The 16,861-nt window shown below is 34.5% G+C and overlaps 1 protein-coding gene across 2 annotated transcripts; it reads right to left on the bottom strand.

The window, feature by feature from the left end:
• Nucleotides 1-12,998: 12,998 nt before the first annotated feature.
• LOC105330249 (E3 ubiquitin-protein ligase MIB1) lies at nt 12,999-15,797 on the bottom strand. Of its 2 annotated transcripts, none has more exons than XM_034445213.2 (4): nt 15,091-15,797; nt 14,850-14,982; nt 14,413-14,484; nt 12,999-14,046 (listed from the first exon to the last, which is right to left on the bottom strand). In XM_034445213.2, exons 1-4 carry the CDS (start codon nt 15,571-15,573, stop codon nt 13,313-13,315), a joined length of 1,422 nt encoding a protein of 473 aa, XP_034301104.2. In that variant the 5' UTR covers nt 15,574-15,797; the 3' UTR covers nt 12,999-13,312. The 2 variants fall into 2 exon arrangements, with proteins under 2 accessions (XP_034301104.2, XP_034301102.2); XM_034445211.2 differs by having other exon boundaries at nt 13,004-14,046; nt 14,407-14,484; nt 15,091-15,795.
• Between the last annotated feature and the right edge of the window lie 1,064 nt (nt 15,798-16,861).

Raw genomic sequence — 16,861 nt, 5'->3', positions numbered from 1 at the left:
TGAATTCTTGTGCTTTGAATATCTAGCCCGAGGAGAAACCAAAAAGACCAAAAGTTCACCACACAATAATCAATAACAACTGCATTGGAATCGGAAAATTATTCAGTATATATACAGTTGTAGTCTGCTCAATGCCCGCACGTGCAATGGTCATGTAAAACAAAAACTTATTATTCTATGAAGTACAAGAGAATTTCCACATTGTTATTCATAGAAACATAAGAAATTAAAATGTTATCTTAAAATTCATCAATAATGTTTCCAGGGTTGAACTGTTGCTTCAAAGTGAATAGAAACATGTTGTTTTATATTCAAAGACTTGATATAAAACTCTGCTTATTCCCCTAGGAAAATGTTGTTTTATATATTTCTGTCATTGTGACAAATTGAAAGCAGTTAAAAAAGAAATCTTCAAAAGAACCTAAATGACGTATTCCATCCCAACTTCATTATTTATTTACTGCAGGGAAGTCATCTCTTCAGAGATTTGCAACTAAAATAATTTAAAAGCAAATAATGGACATGCATCAGTGCGTAAACTTCTTTTGTGATGTTACATATATTCACGGGGAGAGGCTTATCTAAGGTAAAAATGAAATGCATCTGTTAATTTAATTACAATATGAACATCTATGATACAATATGTACATCTTTATTAATTAGGTTTATCAAATATGGATAAACCCTGTTATTTCATGCAGTTAAGCATATTGTTTAGGGCAAGAACTATAACTCTAGTAATGCTAATTCAAGGGCAATAACTCCACACTTCCTGGTCTTGGAGCGTGTGCGTTAAGCTCTTCCTTTTATATTCAACTGTTCCCTGAGTCGGTCACAAAAAATCAACTAGAGAAATAATCAAGTTTTATCGTTTTAATCGGCGAGTTTTATTACTTTATACCGGCATATTATTTCAATATCATGCTGAGAGTAATCTAAGGCGAGAAGCCCATACGCAGCCGTACCAAATGGAGCAAATACAGTTGCCTCGAATAGTGTATTGGCACGAGGTCGTCGCGGAAATCGTCGAGGAGGTCAAGTGAGACAGCCCGTTGCAAACAGCTCCAATATTAATGCTCCTCCGACACAAGCGACTCCTCCAACACCCGCGGCTCCGACGACAGCAGCGACACAGTCGTCAACTGAAGCAGGCCAGGGAATGTCACGGAGCGGGATGATTGGGATGATTCCTCACAACATGCCGCCCATAGTTATCCCCACCCCTGATGCACCAAGTGCGTGGTCGTCACATGTTCCCACCAACATGAATCAAGGTACAGAAAATTATTTGGAAAATAATATTGACACGCCAAACCCATTTAACAGTGTTACTTCTATACTGGGATCCCATGTATCCCAAGCTCTCAAAGATAAAATTTGGAATGGCGAAGTTGTTCATTTAAACAAATTGTTGCTTCAAGAGCCTTGCACAGAAATGCAAAATCAAATTGTTTTCGAGGGGGGTGTTTTTCAGGTCAAACCAAAAAATAAAGAAACAAAAATTACAAACTTCTCGCAATGGATGGATGCATTTTTCATATATGCTTCTATATACTTAGAAAAACATCCACTACAAGCCATTTCACTCTTGAGGTATATGTCAACAATTAAAAGGGGGGCTGCTAGTAACAATTCAGGTTGGTTGGATTATGCAATTTCGCTTAAAGAAGTCTGTAGACTCCTCTTTAAACTGGGGATCTATTGATGCTGAACTATGGTTGTTTTACATGCAAACAGTTAATAAAACCCAATTGTCAAATCAGTCAACTCGTAGGTATTTGAAATGTTATGCCTACAATTATGAAGGTGTTTGTCAGAAACAATATCGCAAGTATTTGCATCAGTGCATCACATGTAATGCATATCATCCCTCCATTAACTGCTTCAAAAATAATCAATCTAATCAAATTCCCAAAAATGCACCTGCTCGTTCGGAAAATTTTAATTCCAACAACAAATTTTTCAGGAATCGACAACAAACCACAGGACGGCAAACCTACATGTAACTTGTTACATAAATTATGGGATATTGGCAGCACTCCAATCAATACATCTAACTTCGATTCTTTACTGGTAAATTACCCAAACAAAGAAATAGCAACAGTTCTATCAAATGGGTTCAAAAATGGGTTTTCACTTCAATATACAGGCATTAGAAAAAAGGTTGAATTTAAAAACATGATATCTGCAGAGGAACATGCTGTTGAGTTACATGAAAAAATAAATAAAGAAATAAAATTGTGTAGAATTTTAGGCCCCTTTCCCTGTCCACCTATTTCAAATTTGCGGTGTAATCCTATTGGTATCCTCCCCAAAAAGCAAGGGGGGGGGGGGGTGGCGTATGATTTCTAATTTATCACACCCAGTGGGTAATAGTATCAATGATCACATTGATCAGCAATATTGCTCAGTGTCGTACTCTACATTTGATCAAGCCTTGTCACTGATTCAGGAGATGGGGGAGGGTGCATTAATGGCCAAAATGGACATTTCAAGTGCTTTTAGATTGTTGCCAGTCTGTCCTGAAGATTTCTGCTTGCTAGGTTTCAAGTTTTTAAATTCATATTATGTGGACAAATGCTTGCCAATGGGTTGCTCAATTTCATGTTCATTATTTGAGATGTTCTCTTCCTTCCTTCACTGGGAGCTGCAGCAAAGGTCAAATTCAAGGGGGATCATTCATTATTTAGATGATTTTTTATTTATAGGTAGAGCAAACACAGCTGATTGTGAGATGTTAATGGCTCATATGATAAAGTTATCTGAAATTTTAGGGATCCCATTAGCTCCAGAAAAAACAGAAGGTCCATGTACATCTATTTGTTTCTTAGGATTAGGCATTGACACAGTTTCAAGAACTATTTTCATTCCAAAAAATAAAGTTACTGAACTTTTGGAAAAAATTGATGATGCTTTAAGTTGTAAAAAGGTCACCGTTAAAAAATTACAGTCATTAGCAGGGTCACTAGCATTTGTGGTTAAAGCTTTGCCCTCAGGAAGAGCATTTTGTCGTCGTGTATATGCGGCTTTAGCAGGAGGTAAAAAATCTTTCCATTTAATGGATTAACCCCTTTTCCATCTTTGACATGGCAAGATGATGAGACACTCAAATTTTATACAGATAGCTCAGGTTCAAAAGGGTGTGGGGTTATATTTGGCAGTCAGTGGTGTTATTTGGCTTGGCCTTCACATTGGTTTTATGAGACAACAAAAGATATTACTTTTCTTGAACTTGTGCCTATTGTTTTGGGGTTTTTTATTTGGGCAGAACAACTCTATGCAAAAAAGTTATTGTTACATATTGACCATCTCTCATTAGTTCATATTATTAATCAAAAGTCTTCAAAAAATAACAGGGTCATGGTTTTGATTCGAGCGTTGGTATTGTATACCCTTAGTTATAATATCCAGGTTAGAGCTATACATGTTCCGGGAAAAAATAACAATATAGCAGATGCTATTTCTCGCTTTCAGTGGTCAAGATTCCGACAGTTGGCTCCTACAGCAGACAATTTTCCATGTCAAATTCCTGCTCCATTTTGGGAGATTATATTTATTCATCAACTATAGATCAACTGTTAGAAGCCAGTATATCTAAAAACTCAAGTAAAGTTTATAAACAAGGCATCCAAGCATTTTTTAATTTCAGAGTTCAAGATCATATAGTAATGTTTATTGCTTATATGAAGGAATCTGGGTTTGCATTTTCAACAGCAAAATCTTATATGGCTGGTTTGAGTTTTGTTGTAAATTTACATGGTTGGCAGAATGCTACAGAATCCTTTTTGGTAAAAAAGTTGTTAGCAGGATTTAAAAGGTCATGCAGAACTCAGGACATTAGACAACCAATTTCATTGTCTTTATTAACACAAATTACCAGTATCATTCCACATTTAACTATTTCTTCGTATGAAGCACATTTATTTCAGTCAGCATTTCTCATTGCATTTTTGCTTTATTGAGAGTAAGTGAACTAGTGGCATTGGAAAGAAATCATGTTCAAATGTTGGAGGATGAGTTTATAGTTTTTGTGGGTTGCTCAAAAACAGATCAATTTGGTAACGGTTCATCCATTAGAATACCCAAAACACCAGATTCTTTTTTGATGTTTCAAATTTTTCAAAAATTTCAAAGTCATAGGCAATGCATTCAAGCAACACATCTATTTGCCCACTGCAATACTAAACCATTGACTCAATATCAATTTTCATCCATGCTGTATAAATCCTTAAAATTCCTAGAAGTACCTACAAATTCATTCAAGTCGCACTCATTTAGGATTGGAGGTGCAACTTACCAGTACTTAAAAGGGGTTTCTGAAATACAAATCAAGCATATGGGTAGATGGAGTTCATCGGCTTTCAAATCCTACATAAGACCATGTTAATAGTATTTTTAGTTTTATGCTGTTAAATCATACATAAATTTCAGATTCAGTTTGGATCATTGGCTCATCTATTATTCATTGGGCACAGAAATATGCAGAGACCACAAATCAGTTAAACCTTGGATTAAACCACTTTACCATTAATTGGAATGGTAGAAGGGGAATGGTTTGGGAGTACTTGTATACAACTGTGTCAAGTATGTTAATAGCTAATAAACAACCAACTATTTTGATAATTCACTGCGGTGGTAATAATATTGGGGACCCTCAAAATACCTTAAAACGTATTCAAAAATTCATGAAACTAACTTTATCTCAAATAGCAGACCTCTTGCCAAACACTCTCATTGTATGGTCACATATATTACCTAGAAGTAATTGGAGGCAGTCTTTATCAACCATTGAAGGTGAAAACTCTAGACGTAGAATAAATAGTGCCATTGCAACATTTGTCTTGAAAAAGCTTAATGGTGCATCTATCAAATATAAAGATATCCAGATAACTCAAAAGAGATTATTTAGATTAGATGGTGTGCATTTGTCAGATCTGGGTAACAATATATACATAAATTCCCTGAAAAATGCTATTGTGCAGTTTGTGACATCTTCCTCTCGCACCTATCCTTAAAATATACTAGCTCATATATCTCTGGCAAGTCATGGTCCGTTTACTTATCTATTTTATTATATATCATATACATATATCTGAATCTAGAATGTCCAAGTATAGACATTCTTATGTATCATATCTACAGGTGTCATTGTTGTCAAAATTGCCACCTGGTATTGGCGGATGGTTCACGTGACAGTGTCCGTGATCCATTTGGCATAATTTTGATTAGAATACTGTCTCCGTGGGGCACTGTTTTTTCCAGGCTCCTCGGGTCAAGAGAGTATTTCTAATATTGTATATTACATATATATATTTGATATATGCTGCCATATTGTTTGAACGGCGCATGTCGAGTTCAATGTACATGTATGAAATCTATCTGATGTACATGTACTATATATCTGACTGATATCTATCTGATATTCATGTACTTATATAATTTTTGCACATTTGATTAAACGGCCATGACAACTACGCCAAACAAACAAAAGTCTATTTAGTTTTGTATATACATCAGGGTAAATATCTGAATCATAATTGTCTGTTGTTTTGATATTGGTATTAGCTAGAAACATGAAAATCATATTTGTTTGGGCAAAGGTCATGAAATAATTAGGTTTATCAAATATGGATAAACCCTGTTATTTCATGCAGTTAAGCATATTGTTTAGGGCAAGAACTATAACTCTAGTAATGCTAATTCAAGGGCAATAACTCCACACTTCCTGGTCTTGGAGCGTGTGCGTTAAGCTCTTCCTTTTATATTCAACTGTTCCCTGAGTCGGTCACAAAAAATCCCCTCCCACCCAAACCCATTATTTAGAATTAGGTTGCATGGTTATAAATTATAATAAATTTCCATTTAAACTACTTGTGAATAGTTGCATAGGTATTGTTTTTGTACAATTATAATTTGTGAATAGCTTTTTCGGGTTGAGTTTTCTTTTGCAGCGTCATGGCCATGAAGAATAGAAGAAAGATGTGCTGGAAAGTGAATATGGACAAAGAATGGTTTTGCAGGTCATCTGTATTCAAGGACTCAGCAACAAAGTGCATAATTTTGATTAGAATACTGTCTCCGTGGGGCACTGTTTTTTCCAGGCTCCTCGGGTCAAGAGAGTATTTCTAATATTGTATATTACATATATATATTTGATATATGCTGCCATATTGTTTGAACGGCGCATGTCGAGTTCAATGTACATGTATGAAATCTATCTGATGTACATGTACTATATATCTGACTGATATCTATCTGATATTCATGTACTTATATAATTTTTGCACATTTGATTAAACGGCCATGACAACTACGCCAAACAAACAAAAGTCTATTTAGTTTTGTATATACATCAGGGTAAATATCTGAATCATAATTGTCTGTTGTTTTGATATTGGTATTAGCTAGAAACATGAAAATCATATTTGTTTGGGCAAAGGTCATGAAATAACTGTATAGTAATAACAATACAGTGCTTTTTATTTCACGCATTTTGGCCGATTTGGGTTTTGTCATAATGTTGCACATTAAATATTTTGCATAATATACCGGTATAGTACAATTAATAAACATGTATTTAAATTTGTTTTTAGCTCACCTTAGCTGAAAGCTCAAGTGAGCTTTTCTGATCACATTTTGTCTGTCGCCCGTCTGTCCGTCAACTTTTCACATTTTTGACATCTTCTCAAGAACTACCAGGCCAATTCAAAACAAACTTGGCATAAAGCACCCTTAGGCAAAGAGGATTCAAGGTTGTGAAAATTAAGGATCATGCCCTTTTTCACGGGGAGTTAATTAGGAATTATTGGAAATATTTTCTTCTCAAGAACCGTTTGGCCAAAAATGCTGAAACTTGTGTTGAAGCATCCTCAGGCGGCGTAGATTCAAAGTTGTGAAAATCATGACCCCTGTGGGTAGGATGGGGCCACACTTGGGGGTAGAATTTTTACATAGGAATATAAACGGTAAATCTTTGAAAAAAAAAACCCTTTCTCAGAATCTAATTAGCCAGGAAAGCTTAAACTTATGTGGAAGAATTCTCAGGCAGTGTAGATTCAAAGTTGAGAAAATCATGACCCCTGGGGGGAGGGGGTAAGAAGGGCCCACAATAGTGGTCGAATTTTTACATTATATGAAAATATAGAGTAAATCTTTAAAAATCTTCTCAGAAACTAATCAGCCAGGAATACTTTAGTAAACTTGTGTGGAAGCCTCCTCACGTAGTGTAGATTCAAAGTTGTGAAAATCGTGACCCCCTGGGGGTAGAGTTGGGCCACAATGTGGGAATCAAATTTTCACATAGGAATATATAATGTAAATCTTTTTAAAAAATTCTTCTTAAAATCTAATTAGCCAGGAAAGCTGAAACATGTGTTAAAACATCTTCAGGTAGTGTAGATCCAAAGTTGTGAAAATCATGATGCTCAACATGTGTTATGACGTAGAAAAGGGACTAATGATAATAAAAATAAGAATATGGAAAAATGGATTTTTATTTATACAGGATGTATTATCCTACATTGTCCAGATAGTTTGTATTATTACTCCATTAAGCTGATTTTATCATATCTATTGTTCCTCAGCCTTAGGTGAGCGATGTTTCCCCTTGGGCCCCTTCTTTTTTCGTGGTTGGGTACACAAAGGAGTGACACCTAAACACTGTTGTTAAAAATATTTGCGCCAACTTTAATTCTTACTACAATCTGTGAACAATTCTCTTAGTCCCTGTAGTCCGAAGCGTATTTATAAAGGTCTTTTAAAGCGTCCTAGGGCTATATCGGGCTCCGTTTCAGTGTGCGCAGACTAGATGTGTTGATCTTTCTTCCATGGCAGGCGCGTAGCATCGGGGGGGGGGGGGGGGGGAGGGGCTGCCCCCCCCCCTCCACTTTTTTGCGCAGAAAAGATTTTTCTTAAATTTACATACAAAAAAAATAAATAAACATAAAGTTGCCCCCCACACTTTTATAGGACAAATTTAAAAAATTGAATTGAAAATAATGAAATGAACAGTGAAATTGAAGTTAAAGGAATACAGCCCCCCCCCCCCCCCCCCCCCCCCCCCGGATTAGGATTTTCGGGATTTTAGAAAGTAGGTTTTTTTTTTTACTTGTCAAGATTTTTTGGATGAGTCTGCCCCCCCCCCCTTTCAAAAACGATGCTACGTGCCTGCATGGAATTGGCAGTGTGAGTAAATCTTTTCCCATTTTAGCTGAAGATCAGATACCACTGAGATATACGACCAAACTGGATAGAAGCAACCTCAAGGTTGGGTTCACAATGAGGGGTTGAATTTTTACAAAGAAATAAATAGAGAAAAATCTTCAAAAATCTTTTTTTAATTAAGGTGGCTCTATACACCACTTTTTGATGACGCAGTACGCAAAAAAGTAAATCTAGAAACAAACAATTCCGGTACTGGTTGATTTAAACTGAGGCGAATTGTATGTGGACTGCTCTTTTGAAATATTTGTTAAATTGGAAAATTCATTACTTACAACTAATGTGGTATGTGACACCTTCACGATGTGTGGTATTATTTATCGAAATAAACAATAAAAAGAAGTATAATTTTTTAAATAGTTTCTTTCTATCAACGATATGTTATACCGTAGCGCAGTGGGTTAGTGGGTTCACTACAAACCTGTAGATTATGAGTTCGATTCCTGTTGAGAACAATAAATTTGTTAACTTTCCAAAATTTTCTAAAACGTATTTTTTGGTTGAATACTGTGAAAGAAAATTCTAAACAGGTGAAAGTATTTCAATTATGATATACTTTAATGCGCATTAATATCGACAGATGTTCCTTACCACCTTACGGGGATGGGTGGGTTGCTTTGAATTTCGCTCAGGTTTTGATACATAAATCATATTAGCCTAGTCAATTTTCCCCTTTTTTTATTTGACTTAGTTTTGCATTAAAGCGAATATGTTCACTTATACAGGCCTGTAATGAAATATGTATGTATTTATCATTCCAACATTATATTTAGGAAATTTTCTTCAACTCAGAAATGAAAAGTCCCCAAGGTGTTTGGGCCTTGGGACGTAAGAACGATGAACGATAACCCTTACCTGAGGAACTTTCATACCAAATAAAATTTAAAATATTTTTTGTGTTTATTTGCAGTGATTTTCATTCAATTTTTATGTCACATTTATTAAAATACATTTTCTTATAACATCAAGCAACTTTTTCAGATGATTTGTCAACAGAGTAAGAAAATATGAAAAATTATGTTTTGGGGAAATACTAAAAAAATTGCAATGATAACATTTTTTAATGTTAAGAAGTGTTATATTTTTTTTATGTGTCCGAAGGAAATATCCATCATATGACAAAAACATTTCTCTCAATTTGTTGATAGGTAACTTTTAAAAAAATATATTACAAAAACACGAAAAAACATTTAAAAATTCTTTAAGAATACCTATATTATCCCTATCATCATTATAATACTTGATAAGTATATGTTTTGTGGTCTTCTATTGAAAATTGGAATAAACTGTGGGTGTATAGAGCCACCTTAAGAACCATATAGCCAGAAAAGACGGAACTTATGTGGAAGCACCCTCTAGAAGTGTAGATTTAAGTTTGATCGTATTATCAATCCTGGGGTACGGTGGGCCTTAATGAGAATTGACATATTAGGATTTTTCCTCTAGAACAATGTGGCCAGATTTTTCAAATCATGTTCCCCGGTAGTAGGTTAGGGACACAATGGTGAGCTGAACTTTTACATTGTAATAAAGAGTTAAAAATAAGAAAATCTTCTCAAGAACTATTGGGCCAAAAAAGCTTCAATTGGCTGAAAGTATTCTCAGGAGGTTTAAATATCTCTTTGTTCAAATTATGATCCCCGGGCTAAGGGTGGGCCACAATTAGTGGTTTAATTTTTACATAGAGAACAAACTTTAAAATCTCTTCTCAACAACTAAAACAATAAAAGAGAAATGAACAATTTGAAAAACTTTACTAGATTTACCAGATAATTTACATTAGAACGATTTGATCAGAGTTACGGTTATTGTTGCTGTTTAGGTAATCGTGGCTGCGATGTTGCTATCAGCCTTCTTGTTTCAGTTACATTTTCTTCTAACGTATTTTAAGTCTATATAATTTCATTTTCGATGTGAAACAAGTTCAATCTGATTGTCAATGAGTTTTGCTCTACCGAGAAAGGCTACAGTTTACTCATGGCTAAGGGAGTCCTTAGAGGTAAATTCGTCTAAAATTGACAATTTTTTGGAATTGGGACAGGGGTCTCTTATCAGCACCAATTTTGGACATCTGAATGCAACAAATTATGCATGGGTTAAATCATATCTCATAATATGACGCATTCCTCTAATAAAACACGTAAAGTTCGAATCGTTTACGGTTAGCTGTCACTCAAAGCATATTTTGCGGAAGGTATGATATACGAGTAAATCCAGAGGTAATTATAGAATTATTTTTAATTTGCATAACTGGTCTACCATACATAATATTTTTTTTCCATACTTACAGAAAGTTATGCAGTTATAAGGTTATCACTGAATCAAATCCTCAAACTGGCTATAAGCGGGTGGCATTTAGACTTTTAAGTCAAAGAGGATACGATAATGCTAAAATAGGCTACTAAAATTATGTGTAAATCTATTTAAACGTCTAAATAAATTTACATGCGATATACTCTGTTAAGCATTAGAAAGACTCGTTTGACTTATTTCTACATTTTTTGAGGGGGGGGGGGGTGTCTTGGTTTTGTATTCTTGTAAAGTATCTTTATTTGAAGTCGCATAAAGTGATATACCCGTAAGTTATGCATTCTTTTTTGTAAAAGAAATTCATACAGACGAAAGTAAAATCAATGCTATTTATGATGTAGAGGTACATATATATGTACTCATAGCATTACTGAAAATAAAAAACTTTTACATTGTAATAAAGAGTTAAAAATAAGAAAATCTTCTCAAGAACTATTGGGCCAAAAAGGCTTCAATTGGCTGAAAGTATTCTGAGGAGGTTTAAATATTCAAATTTGTTCAAATTATGATCCCCGGGCAAAGGGTGGGTCACAATTAAGGGTTTAATTTTTACATAGAGAAAAAACTTCAAAATCTCTTTTCAACAACTAAAACAATAAAATAGGCTCAATGTTTAGCATAAAAATGTGGAGAAAAAATTTAAAATCTAATCAAATTCTACTTTACTAGATTTTCCAGATAATTTACATATTAAGTACGATTTGATCAGAGTTACGGTTATTGATGCTGTTTAGGTAAACGTGGCTGCGATGTTGCTATCAGGCCTCTTGTTTCAGTTACATTTTCTTTTAACGTATTTTAAGTCTATATAATTTCATTTTCGATGTGAAACAAGTTCAATCTGATTGTCAATGAGTTTTGCTCTAGTGAGAAAGGCTTCAGTTTACTCATGGCTAAGGGAGTCCTTAGAGGTAAACTCGTCTAAAATTGACACTTTTTTTGGAATTGGGACAGGGGTCTCTTATCAGCACCAATTTTGGACATCTGAATACAACAAATTATGCATCGGTTAAATCATATCTCATAATATGACGCATTCCTCTAATAAAACACGTAAAGTTCGAATCGTTTACGGTTAGTTGTCACTCAAAGCATATTTTGCGGAAGGTATGATATACGGAGTAAATCCAGAGGTAATTATAGAATTATTTTTAATTTGCATAACTGGTCTACCATACATAATATTTTTTTTACCATACTTACAGAAAGTTATGAAGTCAGAAGGTTACCTAGAAATTATATGCACTGAATCAAATCCTCAAACTGGCTATAAGCGTGTGGCATTTAGACTTTTAAGTCAAAGAGGATACGATAGTGCTAAAATAGGCTACTAAAATAATGTGTAAATTACATGCGATATACTATGTTAAGCATAAGAGAGACTCGTTTGACTTATTTCTATTTTTTGAGGGGGGGGGAGGGTCTTGGTTTTGTATTCTTGTAAAGTATCTTTATTTGAAGTCGCATAAAGTGATATACACGTATGTTATGCCTTCTTTTTTGTAAAAGAAATTCATACAGACGAAAGTAAAATCAATGCTATTTATGATATGTAGAGGTACTCATAGCATTACTGAAAATAAAAATCAACGATTTGAAATTAGAATTCTGCTGTCGGAATATCCAATATGCTACATGTATAATTATAGGTACCAGATAATGCTGACAATGTGTACACAGCACAATCATTCAGCAAGCTGTATGTATCATTGTGAGGACGATACTTGTTGCATATCGTGGAATCGTTATATTCGTTGGGGTCCATGTTCGTTGGTAGACAAAATTTTCCAGGTTCGCGAGAACGTAATTTTGTTGGTAAGTGTAATCGGGATAATTTAAAAAATGCTTTAAAAAAATAATTGTATACACGTTTATGTGGATGTTAATTCGTGGGAAAGGGTTACCTTCGAAAGTCACGAACATTGGTCCCCCTTGAACAATGAGGATTCGCAGAAACTCTCCAAGATGTAAAATATATTGATTTGACACTACATGTACTCTATCCGAAAAAAAAAAAACTGCCACTGATTTAATCTTCTAAAAATGATTTCTACTATCCGTCATATCTTTGTGCTGAGGCGACTTCTGTAGTATGCTGTTTGGAACTTTTTTCTTCAAGTAAACGGGCATTTTTACAGATAGTCCCCGTTCTTCAAGAAATTAACACGATTACATCTCGAAAGCCTTTGTCAACAATATATAAGTCCTTGGTTTGGAGCCAATCATTCATTCCCTCAAATTTCATAGTTACCATCGCCCTATTATTGCAGCGTCATTATTGGTAAGGGCCCCACAACAACCATTGGCCTCACAAGAGGCCTATGAATGTTGTAGGACTGACGCAGAAACGTACAATCTGAACGTTTCGGGATGAAAATATATTTTCCATCTAAGACTATGAGAACATGAGTGTATGCTTTTCGACAAAATCGTCATGGCTAATATACATGTATGCTCCAATCCAACATTTTGAGAGACAACATACTTGAGGAAAATTCGAGTACTGAGATAAATGCATCTTTGAATCTTGACATTTTTTTTCAACACTCCCGTTATTTCATTGCATTGATTAACTCTGTGGTTTTAGAGTATTTCCAAATATTAAACTCACTTTCAAATTTTTATTTCGGTTAAATTTGTAATACTAAAGTACATTTGTACATAAAACGCAAGATATTAATAAATAAGGTTAAAACATACAACTCTCTGCGGCTTAAAAAAAATACCAATTCAAATTGAACTGGTAAAACCTTTTACCAAATTATTACCTCCGATATACAGATCAACCTTGAAGAATTTTATTAATGTTTTCGTAGTCTTCGGGAGACCCGTAACTCACAGGCCAGATTTGAAGTTCCGGATCGTACCAGGAAAACTGTAAACTCTGTTCCTTTCCCTTAGTACACCAGTCTGCCACACTATTCCCATCTCTGTCTTTGCAATTTATTTCTGCCCCATTGTCGATCAAAAACTTGACTGCTGAAAGTTGTCCAAAATAAGCTGCAAAATGTAAAGGAATCTGGCATTTACCATTTAGAGCATTCACCTGAGTCCTGCCAATTTTCGTTTGCAGGATAGTTTCCATGACATCTGTGTGTCCCCTCATGCTGGCAAAGTGCATGGCAGTATTGTTTGCCTTGTCCACCGCCATTAAAATTCTTGGAATCTTTTGAATGAGGCAGTTTACAATGGAACTGAAGCCTAAATTAGCTGCATGGTGAATGCAGCATCGCCTGAACCCAACGTTTTCTGTGATGTGATCTTCCAAGGTTGTTTGATTTAGTTTCTCTAATATTGCCGATACGATTTCCAGTGATCCGCCTTGGCATGCGTTTCGAAGGTCGTTGTGGTTCAACAGCCCGTATTGATCAATTAATATCCTAAACATTTCGTAATATCCCTTCCTACATGCGATTGCTATGCCTTCTTGTATAGTTTCTTTTGTCAGTGAATCTAATTTCCTTTTTACGCTACCGACGTCGTTTGCAAAACAACACTTCAGGAATGTAACCGAGTCTGCAAAGACACATTATTTGATGATACGTTTCATACTTGCGATTCCCTGATTTGAATATTGCCTACATGTATTATAGGTTTATATATTATTTTCATAATTATCATAGAATAAACCCTTTCTTGTTTAATTATTTATTGCAACACAATACTGCAGAAGAAAATTCGATGCCATACAAATTCAATATCATTCGTAGGTGGAATTGATACATGTTCATGTAATATCAGTACGTAAACTTTTTTTTTAAATGGAGAAGACCCTTAAATTTATATATTGATTACATGTATTTAAAAATACGAAAGATTTGGATTATAGAGCTCGGTAAACCTGAATACTTATATAGAATAATTATATAGATATACCATCACCGTTGTCTCCATCTTCTGAGTCATCAATGTCCGTATTTTCCTCCGAAGTTTCACATCCAGTATTGAGTCTCCCTTAAATGATAAAATAACAATAACGATATTAATGATAATTTACCATTAAAAATTGTCTTTACTCGGGTCAAAGTTAAACATCGATGATTACCTGACAAATGTCATTTGTATATTTACCTTATTTGAGAACTTATATTTTATCATATAAAAACTACGGAATTGAAGAGAAAAGTAGGACTAAATATGTCTTTAATTAAACTTGGGCCTACTATATTTTTCTCTTTTTAAAAAAATTCATACATGTACAATTTTCAGAGACAGCTATAATTATTAAATACATTGATGGTTAACATATAATTCGTACTATAACACACAACCCAATCAATTATTATATACAAATGAAAGAACATACAATGTACACGTACATCTTTGGGCGACTTTCTCTAAAATTGTCCTCGTATTACATTGGCGTTTGGCAAAGTCCTGGTCGTCAAATTCACTGACCAGCGACTGGAAATCTCTTTCATTTGGAGTTCCTCCCACTAATCTACTCAGAACCTGAGTGTAAAAATCAAACCCAAAAGAGATCGAATAATACTCGCATTTCTTTACAGACAAGGCTTTAAATTGACATTTTCACAATACAGTTAAATAATTTAAGCAAACCTCTTTCAGTTTTGGATAAATTTCGTCGAATTTTTCTTTCGTTATTCTGTTAGATGACGGCAAATGATGGCATTCATTCCGGATGTTCCCGATTCGTAGTACGTCTGCTCCTTTGCTTTTGTCGTCTGCTCTCAGTCCCCTCCGATTCCATCCGTTTTTCGGACCAGGGATACTACCAAAGTTTCTAACCAATACACACAGTAACCGAACATCAAGTAAACTGATATCGGTCGGGCCTTCTGCTTTCTCAACCTGTTGCAAAATTTTATACTCATCTTGAAAAATTTTGTTTTCCTGCACAAGTTTATCTATACACTTTCGTTGACGGGTTAAAAGGCTCCGAAGAGACTCTTCTGCTTCCAGTATACAAATCAAAGGAATTTTGGTGAAATCCAACAGCGAAGCTAACCTAATAAAATCAAACACATCCTGTGTTAATATCAACCTTCCACTGCCTTGGCGATCACCCATCTGAATTTTCATAGATATAATATGATTATTGTATCTAGGTAATAATGATTAATTTGGTATTTCCCTTTCCATTCCGGAAGTTTTTTTCACTGCAATATTCCTTACGGTTTAAAAATATCTTCAAGTCATTCTTGTTTTAAATCCCCTATTCTAAATTTGCCAAGTACAGTTCACACTGAATGCAGATAATTAATCAAAGAGGCCTGTATATATACGATCAATCAATAAACACCTTTCATGCTTTATAAGACTTTGGAAAATTTGAAATGACCATTTTAAAAATTCATAGCGACTTATTAAATTCTTGTATATACATGTACTACATGCATACTCCGAAATTAAGGTTTTTTTTTCATATCATGATATTCTAAGCACGAATGCGATGCTGCTTGCGTAAATTAATACCCATATACCAGCATCAAGGACCGAAATTGATCCAGAAGGACTGACATGGAACCGTATCAAATCCACTGCTGTCCAGCTGTAAAACTGACCTTACTAATTTTCAACTGCCATACTTCATGCATAAATTAAAGCTTGAAAAAGGCGATACTTGTGGTAGTTTAAGGGTAGAATTTTATTTTTCATGCATCTGATTTTAATTTTATACACCGACTATTTAAAACAACTAAATACATGTATGTCGGAAAACCTCTGCGACGTTGCTTTCGCATCGAAAATTCTTTAATAGTACAAATAATTTGTAGCTTTAGCTTGAACACATAATTCATAAAAAAATGACCCCCAAAAAATATCTAAATAAATATTAGAGCAAAAAAAAACAAACTAATATATGTATATAATATTAATATAAATGCGTTCGATGTGCGGTTTTGGCCACCAATTTATCGTTTTGGTCATTTATTCTCCTCCATCTATAAAAACACTTAAATGATTGATACGTTTAAAACAATTTTCAAAATAACGTATAAAATTTGAAATAACCAATCTGGGGGGTTCTATATGTAAAAGGCTATCATGAGACATATGATTATATGGATTATATAGTTAGGTATTTTTTTTTGTATCGCTTCTTCGTTTAACAGCTGTTTGATATTACTTTACAATATTTTTTAAATGTAACGCACTGTATTGCCGCTATTTTTCATAATCTTTTATGGCAAATATAGTTTTTATTCTAAATAGCAGACTGAGTCCATGTCAAAAATACCCTGTACATCACACAATGAACCAACAAATGCTAAAAAGTGGGTTTATAATCGGTATTGTTAATTAACGGACAGGTTGTGACGGGACAATAGAATAAAAAATTGTCAATTATTCATTTTTCCCGCAGATG

The sequence above is a fragment of the Magallana gigas genome, chromosome 5 (assembly GCF_963853765.1).
Source record: "Magallana gigas chromosome 5, xbMagGiga1.1, whole genome shotgun sequence".
In the NCBI taxonomy this organism is placed as follows: domain Eukaryota; kingdom Metazoa; phylum Mollusca; class Bivalvia; order Ostreida; family Ostreidae; genus Magallana; species Magallana gigas.
This window is presented reverse-complemented; position numbering and strand designations above follow the sequence as displayed.

Excerpts from the sequence above, each read along its gene's own strand:
- LOC105330249 (XM_034445211.2), bottom strand. The coding sequence starts at position 15,573 with ATGAAAATTCAGATGGGTGATCGCCAAGGCAGTGGAAGGTTGATATTA. Across the intron at positions 14,983-15,090 it reads TTTATCCAAAACTGAAAGAG|GTTCTGAGTAGATTAGTGGG; the intron begins GTTTGCTTAAAT and ends TTTTACACTCAG. Across the intron at positions 14,485-14,849 it reads AGAGAAAGTCGCCCAAAGAT|GGAGACTCAATACTGGATGT; the intron begins GTACGTGTACAT and ends TTATCATTTAAG.